The sequence below is a fragment of the Dipteris shenzhenensis genome, chromosome 4 (assembly GCF_047967505.1).
Source record: "Dipteris shenzhenensis isolate YYH24624 ecotype China chromosome 4, Dip_SZ_1.0, whole genome shotgun sequence".
Classification (NCBI taxonomy): domain Eukaryota; kingdom Viridiplantae; phylum Streptophyta; class Polypodiopsida; order Gleicheniales; family Dipteridaceae; genus Dipteris; species Dipteris shenzhenensis.
In genome coordinates, this window is record NC_141599.1 from 41,013,483 (window position 1) to 41,036,171 (window position 22,689).

The 22,689-nt window shown below is 45.2% G+C and overlaps 1 protein-coding gene across 1 annotated transcript in view; it reads right to left on the reverse strand.

The window, feature by feature from the left end:
- LOC147902873 (uncharacterized) overlaps positions 1-22,689 on the reverse strand; it is a 98,226-nt gene that overhangs the window by 25,401 nt on the left and 50,136 nt on the right. Inside the window, exons 8-9 of the mRNA XM_087373880.1 lie at positions 18,113-18,225; positions 3,007-3,157 (exon numbers count right to left, since the gene is read on the reverse strand). Of these exons, the coding sequence (XP_087230006.1) occupies positions 3,007-3,157; positions 18,113-18,225 (264 nt within the window). The remainder of the gene's footprint in view (positions 1-3,006; positions 3,158-18,112; positions 18,226-22,689) is intronic.

A 22,689-nucleotide genomic window follows, 5' to 3' on the forward strand; every position in this document is an offset into this window, starting at 1 on the left:
GCGTCCTGTGAGGACCTTCCCACAAATACTGGTCAGAGAAGCCGAGAGCGTGTGTTCCTGTAGTAGGAGCACATCTACCCTTCCCACTAAGGCTAGCTGGAGCTCCTGTCTGAGCACCATCTTCCTGGGGCCACGGTCTCCTGATGAGTGGAACCCGTTAACGTTCCAAGAGATAATGCGTAAACTCATGAGGAGGGAAGGTGGGCCACAAACAGCTGTCTGCTTGCGATCGATGTCGAAGTGGTCGGAGGATGTCCTGTGTGGAGACGAAGGCGCTTCTGTGAAGGTTTCGAAGGAGAGGCCGGATCATCGGACCCATCCTCTAAAACCTTCCGCAGAGGGGAGAGGCCCTTCGCCCCGTCGTGGTAGGCTCTCTCTAACCAACTTGACACCTCTGCCAAGGAAATGCTGTAGAAGCCCGCTACCTCTAAGGTCCTCCATGAACGAAGCCCTTCCGCGTACGCCCACTCCAGCGGTGGTCTAATAATGACCAGGAGTCGGAAACGTTTGGCGCTGTGGCACCAACGCAGACGAACATCACCCTCCTGCCACTGCTGCTGAAGAAGCTCCGCTGCTCTGCTACCAATCCAATCCAGCACCTGCTCCTGGGACTGATCTCATATCGTCTCCCAAACATTTTCATTCGTCCATTGCTCATTCCCTTCACTGGAGATAGTGAAGGAATAGCTAGGACCATCGTGTGGGGCAAGGACGGACACCTTACCCTCCGCCCCCTTGCGGAGGAAGAAGATGCTGATGTCTAGGCATGCACGGAAGGAGCCAATACCCGCTGCATCCAGATAATCCCAAGGACCTGCTCGATAAAACTCCAATGGAAGAGCTCTAGGAGCAGCCCTTGGGCATGGGGACGACGACGAGGAGTCTGAACCAGAGAGAGGGGTGCTGGCCACCTGCGGGGAAGAGCCACTCCCCTCCGCCGGGCCCGGAGGGATAGGCGCGGGTGAGGTGTGTGCTGGCTTCAGGGCTGCAGGTGGCGCAGGTGGAGGGGGAGATTCCCTCTGGATCATGCTCGAGGAAGAGAGTGGAGTGGAAACCACCGGTGCGGAGGGGAATCCTGGAGAGGGTGGGGGCCGGAGAATCGAGGAGGAGGGGGGAGGGGGAGGAGGGCGGGGTGAAGGATGAGGGGGAGGCTGGCTGACCTTCTCCTTTCCCTTCTCCTTCCCCTTACCGGGCTGCTGATGAGTAGGGACCACCGAAGGGAGCTCTTGCTGTAGATGGGCAGGTTTTTTGGGGCCTGCTTTGTTTCCCCTCCGTTTTCTTTTGACCTCCGTCCAGCCTTTCCCTTCGGGAGGGGATGTCGCTGACTGGTGAGGAGGATCCTGAGTTGCCTGAACGGGGGTCTTCTGAGGTTCTGTACCCGTGAAGCGAGGACATGAGCGCGCCTGGTGCCCGAAGCCATGGCATCTCAGACACTGGTTTGGACGACCAGTGACCAGAATGCGCTACGTCACCACACCTGTGTCGGTCTCTATCTCAAACTCCGAGGGGATACTCTGTGGATCGAGGACTGCCACTCTGACACGTGGCACCCCTTGGGCTGCCGCCGCATCAACGTAGGTGTCCTGCATAGGCCAGCCAAAGTGCGCCCCCAGATCCTTGATGATCGGGCGAAGCTCGGTTGCGAGACCTGGGAAGATCAGGGTAACTGGATGGCTAGGAATGCGAAAGCGGGCATCGAAGTCCGCTACACTGAAACCCCTGTACCATGGGACCATGAGGATGATCTTCCAACCCACAGAAGTAGGGGATCGCCTCACCATGTCGATCGCAGCCTGTGTTGAGGAGAGCTTAAGCCAGAAGATGCCATGTCCCATGAGTGCAACCTCCTCGATGTGACTGTCCTCGAGGTAGAGGGTGGACTGCAACCAGTCCCTGATGTCTGCTCATGAAGGGGAGTAGCCAATGACTCTCCCATAATCGAATGTCTGGGAGAAGTCCGTGGCGGCCTGCTTCACCAAGGAGATCTGGTGCTCTGTCAATATTACGCGATAGGCTGATGAAGGGGGGGGTCCGTCTGGGCCACCGGTTCCGGGCACGTGGCCGCCATATCGCATTGACTAACTGCGAACACTCCAAGGCGGGGGAAGGGGAAGGAAACGGAAGGGGCGGGGATGGGGGATTAAGGTGGAGGAGGGAAGAAGAGAGATGGAGAGGTATGGGGGAACGGGGGGGGGAGAGGGTGGTGACAAAAGGGGATGGCAGGGGAAGGAGGAGGAGAAAGAGAGGGGGGGGGGAGCACAGCGCAGGGGGGTGAGAGGGAGGGGAAGGGAGGTGTGGCAGCGCCGCACGAGGGGGGTGGGGAGGAGAGGTGAGGAGGGGAGGAAAAAGGGGGGGCAGCGTGGCGCAGTAGCGGGGGGGGGAGAAGGGGGCCGGGGGGTTGGTAGCGCCACGCGAGGAGGTGGGGCGGGTGGGGGGGCTGAATGCGGAGAGGGGAGGAGTAGGAGAGGAGGAGCGGGGAGCAACGGGCGGAGAGAGGGGGGGTGGAGCGGGGCGGCGAGGTGAGCGGAGTGTGGCGAGGGGGGAGGCGAGGATCGACGGGCGGGGGTGAGGAGAGGAGGGCGGAGGGCCGCGCGGCAGTGGCTGAGAGGAGGTAGAGGGGAGGGCCGCGCAGCGTGCGAGGGGGGGTAGACGGGGAGCGGAGGAGGGAGGGAGTTCGCAGGAGCGAAAACAATTCTAACTGATTGTAATTCAGAAATGTATGTAACTGATTGGAATTCATTCACCATAGTGCTTAAACAAAAACCGTACATTATGGCAAGTCCAGTCACTTATATAATTCTATACTTGGCAACAATTGCAATACAAGCACTATTGGAAAACCTCCACTTTTGTATAGGAGCAAATGAAACAAAAATGTGCGATCGTTTACTTCACACACCTACCTCCTTTTAAAAGCATTAGACCCAAAGAAGGACAATAAAGGCAAAGAAATTAGGCCCTAAATCTAAAAAAGTAGAAGTTGTGCGAGTACCAGACCATACAAACCTGTTTTTTCTTGGTCCGCTTCTCCTTTTCAGCCGCTTCGCGCTTTGCTTTCAGCTCAATTTCAGCTTGCCCTGCAGCCTCTTCTTCACGGATAAGTTCCTCTTGCCTTCTCAAAGCAATGGCTTCTCGATAAGCCACCTCTACACGGTTGCTGCAAACATGGAAAAAGATAAGCAAAGGTTGTGGCATCAACTCAAATAAATAACGGCAACTAACACAAGTAACAAGAAACATAGAAATGTTGAAAATCTACATTGAGAAAGCAGGTACACAATGAGAGTATACTAAATATATACCTAGATGAATCCAGGAACATTCCCAAACTCATCCTCTAAAAACACAACATAGTGCAGTTTCAATCTCACGATAATCACTCATAAGATTGAAAACCATAAACTCCATCACGCATAGCAGGGACTGAAGGTACGTTTGAGAGAAAGAGAGAAAGAGAGTGTATGCAGTACAGGACGAGTCGAGGATGATAGTCACACAAACTTAGATAGATGGATAACATTACTAAACACAAGTACAAAGTACTTGTGTTGGGGTAAAGGCACATTGCCTACCCTTAATTAAAGAATTAAAAGTTAGGACACCTATGACTGTCTTAAGACAGTCATAGGGTAAACCTAATCCTAATAAAACTTAAGTGAGTTTGTGGTGTGGCTCACTCATCACTTCACACCCGCACTATTGTGTCTCTCTCACTCTCACTCTCTTGCTCCCTTCCTTCTCACTTCCCCCCTCTCAACTGGTATCAGAGCCTCCCCTCCCAAGCCTCCTCTTCCTGGCCTACCCCTTCCGTACGGACGTACGGACAGATCTGTACGGCCGTACGTCGTCCGTACATCCGTACGGACGGACTGCGACGGATATCGCGCAGGACGACGGACTGTGGCAGCGCATTGCGAAGGCAGGGTACGGGCTCGCCATCGTACGGCGGCGTTTTTTCGCAGGCTGCAGGGCAGCGGACCAGCGTACGGCGGCGACGTTTTTTTTTGTGTTTTGCGGGCTGCAGGGCGACGTCGCGGGCGCGGGCGTCATCTGTTGCAGCTGTACAGCAGCCGCTGTATGCAGCATTTCGACGCTGCATCAGGCAGCTGCATAGCTGCTGTGTGCAGCTAGTCCTACTACAACCGTACGGGCTGTCCGTACAGTCGTACGGACTGCCGTACAACTGTACGGACGACAGTCCTTCACCCAGGAAGCTGGATCTCCTTCGACGTGCGTGTGCGCGCGTAGGGAGCCAGGCAGAGACTCGTTTTTTTTTGGGAAGTGTGCCTACAGCAGGTCGAAATTTTTTTTTGGGGAAGCGTGCTGCTGCAAGGACAGAAATACAGCAGACACATTTTTTGTTGGAAGAGAAATAGTGCTGAAGCACTCTGCTTTGTGCATGTACACGCAGTACATGAAGCATTCCGATGCATTCCTGAAGCATTTCAGCTGTATACTGTGCTCTTGTTGAGGTACAGCAGGTACTCTCGTGTCACTCACGCTTGAGGTGACTTGTGCCACAGCGGTGGTGTTTGCGCAGTTACTTGTCCTTCAGGAAGGTCAGATGCTTGTTTTGCAGAAGCTTCTATGCTTTTACTGAGTGAAATTCTCAGTTTTGGGTGATCTTATCAAAGGGCTTTTGCCTAGATGTGTTTGCAGTCTATGCCTTGAGGCAGTGTGTAGCCAGGGAGCACACATTTGCTTTATTTCCGCAGTGCATTTGGTGACATTTGTTGCAGGTCACATTCTTTGTACACACTCTGAAAATCTCAGTTGAGCCACGCTTGGTCAGGGCGCATCGAGTTTACTCGGTCCCTAACTGCCCATCGTTGACAGTGCTCAAAAGATTTTCTTCCTGGTGTCTGTACGTTGTGAGTTGTGTTGTTACCGAGTACACAGAAGCAGTCTCTGCATTACACATTGTCAGGTATAAGTGTCAGAGAGATTTTCATATTGCATGCTACCTCAGTGTTGAGGTGTTCTCCACTTGGTTCAGGTGTCAGATCAAGGGGCTTTTGCCCAGACTTTGTTTGACAGCACTTGGGTTACCGACAGAGATCTTCAGATGCATTTTCTCCCCTTGGTATAAGGGTGATTGCTTGGGATTTATCCCATTTACTGTTGCAGGTTTTGTGACAGGCTGAAGGGTCATTTACTGTTTTTTGGGGTGTTTGTCAAGTGGTTTCTGCAATTTGAGTCAGTGACATACCTCATCTGAGGTGGGAGAAGTGATCAGTACAGTCAGTACAGCAGTGTTTACAGCAGTGTTGGTGGTTTTGTCAGATAAGTATGCACTGTTAAGCTCTTGTTGAGCAGCAGCAGCAGTCTGAAATTACTGTTTTTATGCCTTTTTTGAGCTCAGAACAGTTTGTCAGAAGGTACAGTATTTGCAGGGACATTTACTGTTTTGCTGCAGATTTTACTGACAGTAAAAACAGCACCTTTGAGAGTGCTTCTGGCTCTTGAATAGAGCAGGCTTTTCTGAGAAATCAGAACTTTTTTATTCAGTCTTTTTACTTCCAGGGAGTCAGGTACTTTCCTCATCTGATATGGCATCAGGAGGAGGTGATTCTTCAATTCTGAACATAAAGAAACTGGAAGGAGCACATAACTATGCATTATGGGCAGAACAGTGCTTGAATGTTCTTCTGTTAAAGAAGATTGCTAAGCCCATAAGGGTAAAGGGTGTCAAGCCATCTGATATGGCAGCTGATGATTGGGAAGAGCTTGATCTGTCTGCGAGGGCAGCTATCATGCTCACTATTTCAGACACTCTTGTGTTCAATGTACAGGCTGAAAAGACCTCTTATGGTCTATGGCAAAGACTAGAAGAACTGTATGCCCAAAAGAGCTCAGCCAGTAAGGTTTATTGGCTGAAGAAGCTGGTCGATCTTCGCATGAAGGAAGGTACAGCTATGACCTCACACTTGAGTGAGTTCAATGCTATCTTTACACAGCTGATTGCACAGGGGTTGAACCTTGATGAGGAGTTCAAGGCTACTTTCTTGTTGTGTACTCTTCCTGAGAGTTGGGACACTTTTAAGACCACCCTGTCAAACTCAAATGCCACTCTTATTTATGCTGATGTAGAGAGCTCTCTCCTTATGGAGGAGATGGGCAGGAAGAATAATGCGGGCAGCAAGTCTTCAAGTGCTTTGCAGGTACAGGACAGAGGCAGGACTCAGCAGAAGGGGAGATCTGCTAGTAAGTCCAAATCCCGTAGTCAGTCCCGTGGCAAAAAGGACATTGAATGCTTTTATTGTGGCAAGAAGGGACATGTGAAGTCGAAGTGCTTCAAGTTCATACGGGATCAGAAAGCCAAGAAGGCTGAAACGAAGGATGCAGGAAATGCAAGCAAAGGCAAAGGCAAGGCCAAGGCAGATGACTTGGATGCAGTGACTGTTGCAGCAGAGGACAGTGACAGTGACATACATGATGTTTTATGCTCTTCTGCTGTAATAGCACATGCTTTGGTTATTGATGGTCATGACATGCATACCTGGCTCTTGGATTCAGGTGCCTCTTTTCATGTTACACCTCATAGGGAGTGGTTTACTTCCTACACATGTACTCATGGAGTTGTTCATCTTGGGAACAACTATGCATGTCAGATTGCAGGGATTGGCAGTATACAGATAGTACTTCCAGATGGACAGTCATTTATGCTTGATGGTGTTCGCCATGTGCCGCAAATCAAGAAAAATCTGATTAGCACTGGCTTATTGGATGACAGTGGTTACCACACCACATTTGGGGATTCCAAATGGGTGATTACTGATGGCCATACTGTAGTGGCTGAGGGTTTTAAGAGTGATACCTTGTACCCTCTTTATGTTTCCAGTGTGGGTAATCATGTTGTTGCCATAACCGAGCTGCCAAAGGTTTCATTGTGGCATAGCCGGTTGGGACACATGTCTGTTAAGGGAATGCAAGAACTGTCACGTTTGGGTTATCTGCCGCCTTTCTCTTTTTCAGATTTGCCTACTTGTGATCATTGTATTTTTGGCAAGCATTCTGTGACTCCTCATACGAGGAGAACTCCTCAGAATAGAGCACCACTTGATCTAGTGCACACTGATTTGTGTGAGATGCCACAGTTATCACTAGGGGGTGCCAAATATTTTATTACTTTCATTGATGATGCCACACGTAAGGTGTGGGTCTATTTCTTGAAGCATAAGGGAGATGCCCTAGATGCTTTCAAGAGATTTGTCGCTCAGGTGGAGAATCGGACAGGTCGTAGGCTGAAATGCCTCAGATCCGATAATGGGGGTGAGTATGTGTCACATGCTTTTGTGCAGTTTTGCCAAGCTAAGGGCATCAAACAGGAACTCACAGCCCCTCATAATGCATCTCAAAATGGTGCAAGTGAGCGGATGAATCGAACTGTTCAGGAGAAGGTTCGATGTATGTTGTCTTATGCTGCATTACCCCATGGCTTTTGGGCAGAAGCCGTGCAAACAGCAGTTCACATTATTAACAGGTCACCAAATAAGGCTTTGGAGTTGAAAGTGCCAGAGGAGGTGTGGTCTGGCAAGCCACCCTCATATAAGCACTTACGGGTATTTGGCTGCGAGTGCTTTGCTCATGTACGCAAAGATCTACGCACCAAGCTGGATCCAAAGTCTATCAGATGCATCTTTATGGGATATGGTGATGAAGGTGAAATGGGGTACAGGTTATGGGATCCCGTTAAACGGAAGATTATACGCAGCAATGATGTCATCTTTAAAGAAGATAGTGTACACAAGGAACCCGTGCAACCTGTGGAATACAGGAGGGTTATTTATGATGATGTTGGACAGCCAAGAATGCCCATTTATATGCAGCAGCAGCCTGCTGCAGATCACCCTGTTCAAGAGGGTATACAGGCTGGAAATCAGCCAGATGATTTTGCCAATGATGTACCACTGGATATGGCAGCAGATGAAGCTGTAGCACAGCCAGATATGATGGTACAGCCACCTGTCATTCATGAAGAACAGGCTGGACAGCAGCCTAATCCGGAACATTTTGTTAGGAGGAGCTCCCGTGCACAACGGCCTCCTGTCAGGTTTGTTCCAGGAGCCAATAATGTGGCTGATTTTATCATGTTGACAGATTGTGGTGAGCCTTCCAGCTTCAAGGAAGCTATGGGAAGAGCAGAGAAAAAGAAGTGGGAGAAAGCCATGCAATCAGAAATGGACTCCCTACTTCAGAATGATACATGGGACTTGGTGCAGTTACCTGCAGGCAGAAAGGTTTTGCCATGCAAGTGGGTTTACAAAGTCAAAGTGGATTCAAATGCTTTACCTCGGTATAAGGCCAGATTGGTTGCCAAGGGATTTAAGCAGGAGAAGGGCATTGATTTTGATGAGATTTTTTCCCCTGTAGTCAAGATGACTACTTTGAGAGCAGTGTTAGCTCTTGTTGCTCATGATGACATGGATTTATGTCAGATGGATGTGAAGACAGCTTTTCTTCACGGAGATCTCCATGATGAGATCTATATGAGTCAGCCAGAGGGATATGCTGTTAAAGGGAAAGAGCAGCTTGTGTGTAAGCTCAAGTGGAGCTTGTATGGACTCAAGCAGGCGCCAAGAGAATGGTACAAGAAGTTTGATGCATTCATGCAGTCCCAAGGGTATCATAGGTGTGAGACCGATCATTGCTTATACACCAAACGGGCAAAGGATGGCAGTTTGATGCTACTCATTCTATATGTGGATGACATGCTTATTGCCAGTAAATCTCAGCATGAGATTAGTGCTTTGAAGAAACAACTGCATAAGTCTTTTGACATGAAAGACTTGGGTGATGCAAATCATATTCTTGGCATGCGTATTACTCGTGACAGGTCCAAGGGACTTTTGTTTCTGTCACAGAAAGAGTACATTGACAAAGTACTGCAGAGGTTTAAAATGGAGGGGGGGAAGTCCATTAGTACCCCGTTGCCTCCACATTTAAAACTCAGCAGTAAGGACAGCCCCAGATCAGATGATGATAAGGCTGAAATGGCCAAGGTTCCGTATGCATCTGCAGTTGGATCTTTGATGTATGCCATGGTTGCCACTCGTCCGGATATTGCTTTTGCGGTGGGAGTCATCAGCAGGTATATGGCAAATCCAGGCAAGCGGCATTGGGAAGCAGTGAAAGGTGTCTTGAGGTATCTCAAAGGTACCAAAGACTTGTGCATATGCTATGGTAGGCAGGATGCATTGGTGCATGGTTTTACAGATTCAGACTATGCAGGGAATGCAAATAACCGGAAGTCTACTACCGGTTATATTTTTACATTTGCAGGAGGTGCTATATCATGGGTGTCTCGGTTGCAGAAATGCGTTGCACTGTCAACCACAGAAGCTGAATATGTTGCAGCCACTGAGGCTTGCAAGGAAGCAATATGGCTTACTCGGCTGGTGGGAGATTTGGGCATTACAGGTGACATACCAGTTTTGCATTGTGATAGTCAGAGTGCTATCATGTTGGCAAAGAATCCGGTCTTTCATCAGAAGACCAAGCACATAGAAGTGAAATATCATTTCATCAGGGAGGTACTGGAAGACAAGCGTCTTGAGCTTGTGAAAGTACATACTGATGATAATCCTGCAGAGTTGCTCACTAAGAGCTTGCCTACAGAGCGGTTTGCATATTGCCGCCACATCATCGGATTAGGATGAGACCATTCTTACTTTATGGTCTAGTATACAGTAACTGTATATTGCTGTAATTTTTATTCTTTTCTCCCCTTTAGGCACATTGGCCTTTAGGTGGGAGGTTGTTGGGGTAAAGGCACATTGCCTACCCTTAATTAAAGAATTAAAAGTTAGGACACCTATGACTGTCTTAAGACAGTCATAGGGTAAACCTAATCCTAATAAAACTTAAGTGAGTTTGTGGTGTGGCTCACTCATCACTTCACACCCGCACTATTGTGTCTCTCTCACTCTCACTCTCTTGCTCCCTTCCTTCTCTCTTCCCCCCTCTCAACTTGTATCTAGGCCTAGGACTAAATGTCCTAGGTGTCACATAGGACTATGTGTCCTATGTGGCATAGAAGGCACTAACACAATAAGTGCCTACACTTATGCCTACAAGGCACATACCATGGCCTATAGGGCATCACTAGAACCAGCAAAGGATGGCCTACAAACCCCCCTCCATGGGATGGGCTGAAGTATTCTGGAAACGTCTCAGAATACCTGGTAGTTTCTGGTCATGGTGGCACATTTTCATCCAAAAGGATATAGCCACCTATGAATGTACAAGGAATGTCAGATCATGTAACAAAGGGAACCAAGTGTAAAGCCTGTCGGAAGACTTCGAACTTGGGACGAGGAAGTGCCTTTGTAAACATATCTGCGATGTTGTCCTCTGTGGGAAGATAGGACAACTCTATGTCACCTGCTGACAACCGCTCCCGAACATAATGATAGTGAACTTCAATATGCTTGGTACGCGCATGAAACACTGGGTTACGCGCAATGGCCAAAGCACTCTGGCTGTCAGTGTAGACAATAGTGGAGGATGTCTGGCAAATACCAAGATCTGTAAGTAACTGTCGAAGCCAAACACACTCTACTGTAGCGGTGAAGGCTGCCCTGTACTCAGCCTCACGACTAGACGTGGCAACTGTCGGTTGCTTTTTGCTGAGCCAAGAAATACATGAATTGCCAAGCAAAAAACAATTGCCAGTATGTGACACTCTGGTGTCGGAACATCCTGCCCAGTCACTATCCGTGTAAGCATGCATGGTAAGTGAACCCTGATCACCATAGAAGAGGGCTAAATCCTGAGTGCCTCTGAGATATCTGAAGACTCTTTTCACTGCCTGCCAATGCTGTGAACTGGGCATGTGCATGAATCTGCTGAGCTGAGATACTGCATACTGCAAGTCAGGTCTGGTGTGACATAAATAAATAAGGCATCCAACAGCCTGCTGATAAAGAGTGATATCACATGGTGGGCTCCCATCATGAGCTGAGAATTTGAAGCCAGGGTCCACTGGAGTAGAGATTGGCTTGCAATCCTCAAACTGAAAACGATCAAGGAGCTGTCCAATATACTTGGACTGAGACATCATGATACCCCCCTCAACATGAGCAAACTGAATGCCCAAATAATAATGAAGCCGTCCCATGTCGGACATGTCAAAAATCTGCTGCAAATCAGCTTTGAAAGCTGCAATTTGCTGAGTATCGGGGCCCGTGATAAGCATATCATCCACATATAAAATCAGCACTAAAAAATCAGATCCACTCCCACGGAAATAAAGAGTGGGTTCTGTTGGACTATTCTGAAAACTAAGGGATAGTAAGTGTGCATGAATTTTGGCATACCATGCCCTGGGTGCCTGCTTCAAACCATAAAGGGCTTTTCTAAGCCGGCATACCTTATTTTCAGAATTAACAACCTCAAAACCAGGAGGTTGAGTGACATAGACTTCTTCCTGCAGATCCCCATGAAGAAAGGCAGTCTTGATGTCAAGTTGGTGCACTTGCCAATGATGATGGGCTGCAATGGCAATGACACATCGAATGGTAGTAATCCTGGATGTGGGAGCAAATGTCTCCTCAAAGTCAATGCCTTGTTGTTGGGCATACCCTTTTGCAACAAGACGGGCTTTGTATCGATCTATGCTGCCATCAGATTTTCTTTTTAATTTGTAGACCCAACACGTTCCAATGGCATGCTTGCCAGGTGGAAGATCTACTAATTCCCAAGTGTCATTTTTGGCAATAGATTGTAACTCAGCTTTCATTGCATCCATCCACTCTTTGCTGTCAAAAGCATCTTTATGGCACAAAGGCTCTTCATTGCAAGCTGTAGCAAGGAGTGCAAACTCAAGAAAGTGACCATGCTGTCTATTCCCTGATCTTGTCCGGGCAGCAAAAGGCTGATCTTGTTTGCTGTCCCTCAATGTATCAAGAAGCCATCTGGGAACTTGCCTTTGCTGTCTATTAACAGCTCTTTCTTCAAGGACTGCATCATGAGTAATGGGATCATTTGGTGCCGGAAGAGAAGCCTGCAAATCAGCATGAGGTTGAGGCTGATTATTGCTTTGTGGAGGGCCTGCAGGAGGCGCATGTTGCTGCTCAAAATCTTCTTCTGATGATGGTAGAGGTAACCAAGATTCAAAGGCATCAAACATGTCAATATCTGGCTTTGCTTTGCAGTCCACAAGGGGAGAAGCTGAATGTTCAGCAAAGATCACATCTCTACTGACAATAATCTTCCCAGTATTTGGTTGATATAACCGATACCCTCTGCTCTCTTGGCTGTAACCAATGAATATGCATTTGATTGCCTTGTCATCAAGCTTATGTCTCAGCTGAGATGGTACATGAACATACGCAAGAGACCCAAAAACTTTCATGTGTGAAAGTGAAGGCTTCCTGCCTTTCCATGCTTCATAAGGTGTCATAGTCTGTAATGCCCGTGTAGGTGATCTATTCAGCACATAGTTGGCACACATTACTGCATCAAGCCAAAATTTATTGGGCAAAGACTTAGCCTTGAGCATGCATCTGGCCATCTCCATTGTGGACCTGTTTTTCCTTTCAGAAACAGGATTCTGCTGAGGAGTGTAAGGAGTAGTGCATGAGTGAATAATGCCCCGTGAAGAAAGAAATGCATCAAACTCCTTTGACATATACTCACCCCCCCTATCTGTGTTGAGGGTGACAAGCTTGCAGCCTGATTCATTCTCAACCATATTCAGCCATCTCTGAAAGCATAAGAAAACTTCAGATTTGGCCTTTAAAGGATATATCCAGCAATACCTTGTGAAATCATCAATGAGAGTCATGAAATACTTGTATCCTCCAATGGCATTTGTCCTCATTGGGCCACAGACATCACTGTGTACTAGCTGCAATTTCCTTTGTGAGAGTTTTGGACAATTCTTTTGAAAAGGAAATCGATGCATCTTACCCAAAAGACAACCCTCACACACATGTTTAGAAACTGTGTGAGTCTGAGGTACATCATTAGCCATCTGGTGTGAATGCAGCTTTGCAAGAGCTCTATAATTTAGATGGCCCATTCTCTCATGCCACAGATGAGTTTCAGCAAGCTGTGAATCTGAAATAGCCAATGCTTCGGTGTAAAGTGCAGCTGCATGATGATCAAGGTGATAAAGCCCTTTTCTCAAGGTGCCAGTGAGAACTATGGCATTGTCATCACGAAGATCATATACTAGGCATCTGTAGCCATCAAAAATTACTCTGAAACCTGAAGTAGCAATTGCTGAAATTGAAATCAAGTTGACTTCAATTCCAGGCACAAAAAGAACATTTGTCAGAGTGACAGGATGACTGGAAATGGATGTGAGCTGCACATCTCCAACTCCTTTTACAGCATATGAAGCATTATTGGCACATGTAACAGTCCCCCCTCGAGGTGCATCAGCTAAAGAATGAAACAACTGTCTGCAAGATGTGACATGCTTGGAAGCACCACTATCAAAGTACCAGGACTGAGCATCATTAGAAGTAAAAAGTGCATCAGCGTTGGAGGGATCAAATGAGCAATGGACAACCCATGCCCAATCATCCTGAAGAGCATGTGCATGTGAAGCATCTGCAGGCTCATGGGATTCAATGGCATGTGAGGCATTAGCTGTCAATCCTGCTTTCTTTTTCTCCGAAGCAATGCGCTTCCTGCATTCTGAAATGTCATGTCCAGGATTGCGACAATAATTGCATCTTTTCTTCTTTCCCTTATCTGCTGTATTTTTAGATGCATGAGAGGAATTGCAGCTGCTATGCGTAGAGGAATTGCAGCTGCTGTGTGCAGATTTTGGCTTGCCCATAGGCTTGGGAGCCTTGCCTCTTCCTGTTTGCTGTGAAGCAAATGCATGATCAGGAATAATTGCTTGTCTGTTAGCTCTACTTTGCTCTTCCTGCAAAAGCAAAGTAACAAGCTGATCAAAAGAATAGTGGTCTGGATTACCCATGGCCACTAATCGAAGGGTTGTAGCAAACCCTTGATATGTATCTGGTAGTCCATTTAATGTAGTACTGACAAGCTATGAATTTGGCACCACTTCATCAATGTTGGCAAGCTGTTCCATGAGGTCCTTGACCTTTGTCAAATATGCATCCATTGACTCACCTTCATTCATATTCACTTCCTGTAATTGCCTTCTCAAATATGCAACACGAGCTTCATTGCGAATCTGATATAGAGAAGCCAATTTATCCCAAGCATCCTTTGCTGTCCTGCAAGAACGGATGTGTGGAATAATGATTCTCTTGCATGATAAAGCAATGCATGAATGAGCATTTGCATCTCTTGCATCCCATCTAGACTGTTCTTGAGTTGGAAGAGCAACAGCAGAAGTGCTAGAGGAAAAGGCATCAGAAGTAGTACCACCTGCAGAAGGTGCAGCAGTAGAAACAACCACTGAAGGATTGGCTGGCCTCAGATCAGCCCCAGAAACAATATTCCACAAATGCTTTGCAACAAGAATATGTTTCATGAGATAAGACCACATCGGATAGTTGGTGCCATCCAACTTATCATCTTCACGAAGAACTCCAAATAAATCTTGATTGTTCCCAACCATAGCAACTGTGATAACTTGTAAAAGACCTGAAAACCAAAAAAGCCTCAAGGCTATCACTGCAATAAGCTGGCTGTCCAAAAATGACAGCAAATATCTGCAAATTTCTAACCCAAATCAAAGGGCAAATGCAGATCTGACCCAAATGTGACTGTGACAGGCAATGTTCACTGCAAAAACAGCAAATTTGGCAAAAGCCCCAAATTTATTGAGGGCAAATAAGCCAAAAAGAGGGCAAATTCAGTAAAGCCCCAAATCTTGCTGAAATTTCGCAAATGTGACCCAATGTATGCAAATCTGACTCAATATCCTGCAAATCTGACTCAATGTCCTGCAAATGTAACTGAATGTCCTGCAATCTGATTTAATGTACTGCAATCTGATGCAAAAACAGCAAATTTGGCAAAAGCCCCAAATTTATTGAGGGCAAATAGGCCAAAAAGAGGGCAAATGTGTGAAAGCCCCAAATTTTGCAATGTCTTGCAAAAGCCCTGTATATAAATTCGCACGACGGTTGATCTGCAAGTGTACGTACGGAGCAGATGATCGTACGGAGCTAGTACACCTGTACGGAGAAGAGCGTACGGCTGTCGCTGTAGATGCTGATTCCGTACAGTAGGAGGAAGGTAGTACGGCAAAGTACAGCAAAGTACTTAATGCGTGGTACCACTGAAAGTACGATTGCGCACTGCAGGTACGGCGTACGGCGAAGCAGGAAACGCAGAATACGGAATACGTACGAAACGTACGACGAAGCAGGAATGCAAGGTACGGCGATGCAGCGTGCAGGTACAACGCGTAGGTACGACGGAGCAGATGCGACGGGTCTGCAAGAATCTGTACGCAAGTCCGTACAATCGTACGGATTGTACGGATGGAGCGCCACTTCTTGGAATCTGTGTGTAATGCAGATCCGGAGGTAGGAGAACAGATCCAGGAGTGCTCTGATACCACTGAAGGTACGTTTGAGAGAAAGGGAGAAAGAGAGTGTATGCAGTACAGGACGAGTCGAGGATGATAGTCACACAAACTTAGATAGATGGATAACATTACTAAACACAAGTACAAAGTACTTGTATCTAGGCCTAGGACTAAATGTCCTAGGTGTCACATAGGACTATGTGTCCTACGTGGCATAGAAGGCACTAACACAATAAGTGCCTACACTTATGCCTACAAGGCACATACCATGGCCTATAGGGCATCACTAGAACCAGCAAAGGATGGCCTACAGGGACTAGCTACTATAACATCCCCACTGACGTCATCAGTGCCCAACAGTGGGTATAGACCATAGTATAAAAGTATGCTCTCACACATACAAATCCACACACCCACACATACTTGAGCATCCATTTATACAAAGTCTTCGTACTGAGTTTCTGTCGGCACTCCGGAGGTGAAGGGCAAACTCAGCCATGACAAAGGCTAGCACTAAAGGAGAGTATACTAAAGCCTACTTTGATATCTAAAGCCTACTTTGATATAGCAATATGCTACGCAGTGAGAGACTCTAAAGCCTGTTTTGACATTGTGATGTAATATATATACCTTCATAAGACTAGAATATATCCGATCTTACAGACTGTCATTTTTTATAGAACAAGTGAAAGGACAAAGGAAAGCAGGAAGTTTGTGAGCGACTTTAGACAAAATTATGAATGCACAAAAAAAAATTTAAAAATAAAAAAATAAGCATAAAATAAAAATAGAAATGGAAAGTAAAAATTTTATTTAAAAACTTACTAAGCAAAGGTACACTTATGTTCTCATCAGTACCCAAGCATAAGCTGCCATCTGGGTTTTGATAGATTCCGCAATATAATATGACTATCCTAAGCTGCAAAACTTCAAACACTCAGCCCTTACCTAAACAGAAAAATTCCAAACCCTTTTTTTTATAAAAACTCTTAAAATATTTGCATGGAGAAATTTCCATATACAACTTAGAGCAGCCAAAGGTAGTATCCTCCTCTCTAGACTTGAAACCCAGCTCCGGTCTTCATAGTAACAATTGCCTAGGCTCAAAAGAAGGAATAAGGCTCGTTGGTTGGACTTGGAGAGTGTTTAAGTCAAAACCCACAGGCAAAATCAGCTCCCTTCAACTCCCTAGCTCAAACAGTTCCATGAATGGAACTCCTTTTGTAGAACCAAACATTTCGGTAGCAACTCGGGAAGAAGGGAAGACTCCATGTAGTGATGCTAGTCTATAGCCTTTGAGTCTTTAAGCGAATGGAGCTATTTTTTCTCGAGGTATCACCCGCAAATGGAGCTTCATCCTCCTTTTCTCTTTTCATTGATCTTGCTATTGTCATCAGCTCCATAAGGCTGGCCATGTGTCTCCCATAAAAGATCAATGAGATGCTGCTGCCACTATTTTTCGGCTTCACCTTTCCATCTAAGTTATCTTAATGATCTTTGCTGATTGACTCATCTTCCATTTTGCAAATCATGTTCAACTCTTGGATATAATGCTAGTATCCAACAATGACAACGAAACCTGGAAACCTGGGTTGAGTTGTAACAGCCTTATACTGTGGTTTGATACATCGATCACCACATTAAGTGGCAGAATTGACCCGTGTTGCTAGGGTCAGCAACATAGAGCGAGATTCCCCACTGACATATTGCAGCTTGTCCACACAGACATTGTTGGGCCAATTGAGACCAAGCCTTGACCTACTTCATATATAAGTTTGTAAGACTATGTCATCACTTTTTATCGGATTTATATATCGCACAGAAGTCTGATGCTTTGTACTATTTGAAAATATTCAAAACAGAAGAAAAATGGAAGTTCTAAGATTTGTAGCAGAAAGTTGAAGTCACATGCCTTTCTTTGATTATGCAAAAGATGAGGGATTAAAAGGAAGTATACAGTCAGTAAAACGGAGTTCTAAAACGAAAATAGAATGCTTGGTAAATGTGCCAGTGTAATGTCTAAAGATACAAAATGTCTCAAGACTTTTTGGGTTGAAGCTGGATACAAAATCTGTAAAATGCATCTTTGTTGAGTATGCCGGTATTGACAATGTGCAAGGCCACACAAGGAATTTTCAAATTCGAAAGTGTTTCCATATGATTGAAACTATTTTGTCTTGAAAGTCTCTACAAGCAAATGTATTTAGGTGAACCGTGAATATAGTCCCAACTGACTAACGTTCTTCGAAAGGCTCTTCAATAACCCTGCCACTATTAGGACAATATCCTAGCAGACAACTATACTGGTAGATTATCTTGACAATTCATTTTGCTTGAGAGAGTCTGTCCATTTGTTTCAGCTTAATTTATTACATACAGACGACAAATATTTCATTTGCCTATAAAAGAGGTCCAAATTGTCTAATCCTAACAAGAAGCAAAATGATTCTTGTTCAATTACCAGTTTAGCAACCCAAAAACACACAACATGCATTTGACACACATGCGTCACACACACACGCACACGCGTGTGTGCACATACAAAACACGCAACATGGCTTATTGCATTTCAAATATTCTTTATTGAAAACTGTCCTGCATTTCACAGTTCATCACAAAAAAACTAAATGAGTGACGCATTCACACCTGAACAAGTGAGCTAGTACAAACATCTCAACAGTGTGCCTCCCAAGCTCTGTAAGTCGTCTCTCATCCCGATCAACCGAATCTTTTCCAAAGTCGTCTCCTGGACCACCATCCTGCAGCATCAAATTGCTTACCAGAAAGAAAACCAGTCACAATATAACACTTCAGGGTATGCATGTTTGCAACTATCATAGTATTGTACTTCTAAAACTTGCTCGCGAACTAAAACCAAGACAAGAAATCCATGAAAGTTAAGATTAGCTCGAAATGAGACACAATGCCAGCATAAGAAATGAGAATTAAATGTTCAACTGATGCAGGCCAAATATGTCTAAATTCTACCCCTCCATGGATGTACCAATCAGCGTGATTATGACATAAACAAACAGATGGCAAAAAACTTTGTATCCGAAGGAAAAAGAGGTAGAGAAGCCACGCGGACCGCAGAAAAAAATGGAGGAAGGAGTTCCTCATGTACTGGGTCGTGTATCAAACCAAAGGAACGAGAGTTGCTGCTATCATGGGGCAAGATCGGAGACCAGCAAGCGCTTATTTTTTTTAATCCTGGGGCTACAGATAGCTTTATATCAAAGGATTTAGCCCTGAGGCTGGGAGTAAAGACGGCGGAGTTGGGCAGGGGTCTGGATGCTAACCAGATGTTCTGTGGGAACCTTGTGCCAGTCACTCCCTTGATAGGGAAGCTCCGCCTTCATGTACAAAGTTAGGAAGACTTTTTCATTTTGAAACATCACAATGTGGTTTTGGGTATGCCTTGGTTCCATCGCAAGGCACTGACGTTAACTCTTCCTAGTGTTGGAATTTGTAAATAGGGGTAAAACACAGTGCGTGGTTGCTAGGAATGAAGGGGAGACTATCCCCTTTGTATCAAATAGTTCGCTTGGAAAAGCAACAAAGTCTGCAGTTTCAGCGTACATGGTTTTCATAAAAGATAGAGATATTGAAATGCATGCTGAAATGAGTGAGGCATATCAAAATAAATTTCAGTTTCTTGAAACTTTAAAGGTTATTTTTCCGACACTTTGCCAAGGGAAGTTACCCCCTGAGAGACCTCAAGATCATGGCATAGAACTCACTCCTGGTAGTGAGCCACCTAATAGGCCCCCATACAGAGTTAGTGCAACTCAGCGAGAAGAAATTATGGCCCACAACGTTTCGCGCTACTTTTGGGTTGTATGAGTATCAGGTCATGCCTTTGGGATTGACTAATGCCCCATCTACTTTCAATAGAATGATAGATCGTGTATTCCAACCCTATAGACAGTTCACAGGAACCTTCTTTGATGACATTATTGTCTTCTCTAAGTCCAAAGAAGACCACAAGTAACATATTGCTACAATTTTTCAAAGGCTTCGAAATCACCAGCTCTATGCAAACAACAAGAAGAGTGAATTCTTCCTGGAAGAGATCCATTACTTAGGGCATATAATATCCAAAGATGGGATACGAATGGATCTGGCAAAGATCCAAGCCATTCAGTGTAGGATCGCTTTGAGAGAGAGAGAGTACAGATAGCAAAACGTAGCACAAGCCTTAGCCGTCACGTTAAACTTGGATTAGATAATCAAAAACAAAGGAGTACAAGGTACAAGTACCTAGACCTAGGACTAAGTGTCCTAGGTGTCACATAGGACTAAGTGTCCTATGTGGCCTAAAAGACACTAACACTATAAGTGTCTTTATTTATGCCTACAAGGTACATACCATGGCCTATAGGGCATCACTAGAACCACTAGAGGATGGCCTACAAACCCCTCCATGGGATGGGCTGAAGTACTCTGGAAACGTCTCTGAATACTTGGTATTTTCTAGTCATGGTGGCATATGTTCATCCAAAAGAATATAGCCACCTATGAATGTACAAGGGATGTCAGATCATGTAACAAAGGGAACCAAGTGTAAAGGGGGGAAATCTTTTGGCGAGCTTTTTAATGTGAGCTTTTTTACCATTTCCTTTGTTTTTGCGAGCTTTTTTTAGAAATCCATACATGTTTTTGTTATAAGAAAGATGGGGAGGTTAGAAAGAGGGGGAGAGAATATAGGATATGTTCATTTTCATAGCATGTGGGAGGGGTGGAAGAGTGTATACTATGCACAAGGGGGGGGAGGATATGAGTGGCAGTAGGAGGCAAAAAATTATGGAAGATATGTCCATATTCAAAGTAGAAGGGAGGAACTATGGGAGATATGTACATTTTAAAAGTGTATAATTTGAAACTTTTGACCTCATATTTGGATTCCTCGTCGAATTCCGGTCATTTTGAGTACCAACATTACCATATTCTGATAAAAATTGAAAAAATGGTGTTTTTGTCATTTTGGCCTGTTTGGGCGCTGTTTTGAGTCTGCGCTAGCGCAGACTCAAAACAGCGCAGACTCAAAACAGGCCCCAAACAGGCCCCAAACAGGCCAAAATGACAAAAATACCATTTTTCCAATTTTTATCAGAATATGGTCATGTTGGTACTCAAAATAACCGGAATTCAACGAGGAATCCAAATATGAGGTCAACTCTGTCAAATTATACACTTTGAAAATAAACAAATTTCCCACATGCTCTCCCTTCCCCTTTACATTTAGTAGATGAACATAACTTTCACATTCCTCATCCTCTCTCTCCTCCTTGCACTCCTCTTTGCATACCTTATAAGTTTCCCCTCTACGTTCTCCACTATGATAATGAATATATGTTCCAACTCCCCTCCCCTCCCTTCTCCATGCCACCTTACCCATGCGCCCGTCCCTCCCCCTTTCCTTTATCTCCCCTCCCCCCCCTCTCTCCTCTTAACTGCAACCACAACCCAAACTTTCAACCCACCCCACTCCATGACCCCCCCCCTCTCTCTCTCTCTCAGGTGAATGAAAAGCTCGCAATATTCATGAAAATTGAAAAAAAGCTCATGACAAAAAGCTCACCAAAAAATCACACCCAGTGTAAAGCATGTCGACAAATGAAAGTATCGCAATGGACTTCATTTTTGGCCTACCCCTGGGCTAGGCCTTAAGCAATGGTCATTTCTCTAAGAAGCTAAAATCCAATTTTAGTAATTTCGAAAATTTGGCCATCATTTTCTCCCCCTTTCTCTCTCTCTCTTCTTGGCAAGCCTCTTGAATGTATTCAACTTGTTTATTTGCCACAATCAAAGTCGGGGAATGATGGGATTTAGACTATCATTGATAGATTCAGCAAGCAAGCTTATTTCATTCCGGTTCGCAAAACTATAAAGACAGATCATATGGCTAAGCTTTTCATGGCATAGATCTTTAAGCACCATGGTATGCCTAAGTCCATTGTCAGAGACCGAGGTCCCAAAATGACCAGTCTGGAGAGCTTTATTTGATAATATAAGGACGAATCTGAATTTTTCTTCTTCTTTCCGTCCCCAAACAGATGGTCAAAGTGAGCTAGAAATCCCCCTTTGAGGTCATCTATGGGAATGTGATTCAACCACCTATCCTGAGGACCAAAGATGAAATATTTGCAGCTGATCAAGTTGCCAGAGACCTCCAAACAGCTTTCAGCGAAGTCCGGACAGCAATTGAAAGCTCTCAAGAAAAGCATAAGAGAGCTGCAAATAAGCATAGGAGACAATTAGATCGCAAGGAAGGGGATTGGGTGCTTTTGAAGTTCGAAAAAGCTAGGCTCCGCAAGCTAAAGGGCAAGCAAAAGATGTATGCAAAGTTATCTCCCAGATACTATGGCCCTTTCAGGGTTACAAAAGAGATTAATGAGGTTGCATACAGGTTGGCACTGCGAGAGCATTAGAGGATTCACAATGCCTTTCATGTGAGTCTTCTAAAGAAATTTCACAGACCGGAGCCTACAAAGCCAATAACAGAGGATCCACTAGAAGTGAATGAGCTAGAGGAGGTCCTTCAACCAGAACAAATTGTGTACCATACTATATGCAAAGGCCCTCAAGGCAAGGAATTTTACAAGTATCTTGTAAAATTCAAGAATTATTCAGCATTGGATGCCAAGTGGATAGATGAAGACATTTTGTCAGATCATCCACAGCTTTTGGATATTTACAAGGAAGCTTTTCAATTCAGGTCAACTGAATAGAAGCCGAGGGGATGTCGCCAAGCTGTAAATACTCCAAAGTCAAAGTTTTAGTTGACCATTTATTGATCATAATTATTGAGTTCTTCATTTATTTAATTATGTTCAAAGAGTTATATTTATTTGGTCAAGGTGTTGACTTTAGTCAAAGATACTTAACCTCGGTTAAATAAGCCTAATCCCGATTAGAGAGATTTAGCTTCGACCAAGATGGTTAACCACAATTAACCAACGAACCAAAGCGCTGACTTCGATCAAAGAGTGTTGACTTCGGTCAACAAGACTTGGCTTACGCTAAGAGGGTTAACTTCGGTTAACCAAGATGTGCCAACCTCGGTTTGAGAGACTTGGCCCCCTTAATTACAACTAAGAGGGTTGACCTCGGTTGACCAAAGAATTTGTTTTATGTCATGTGCACATGTTTGCTTGGTGGAGACGCCCACAGTGACTAGGATTAGTCCACAAATTCTTATTTGCATGCAAAGAGCTAACCAT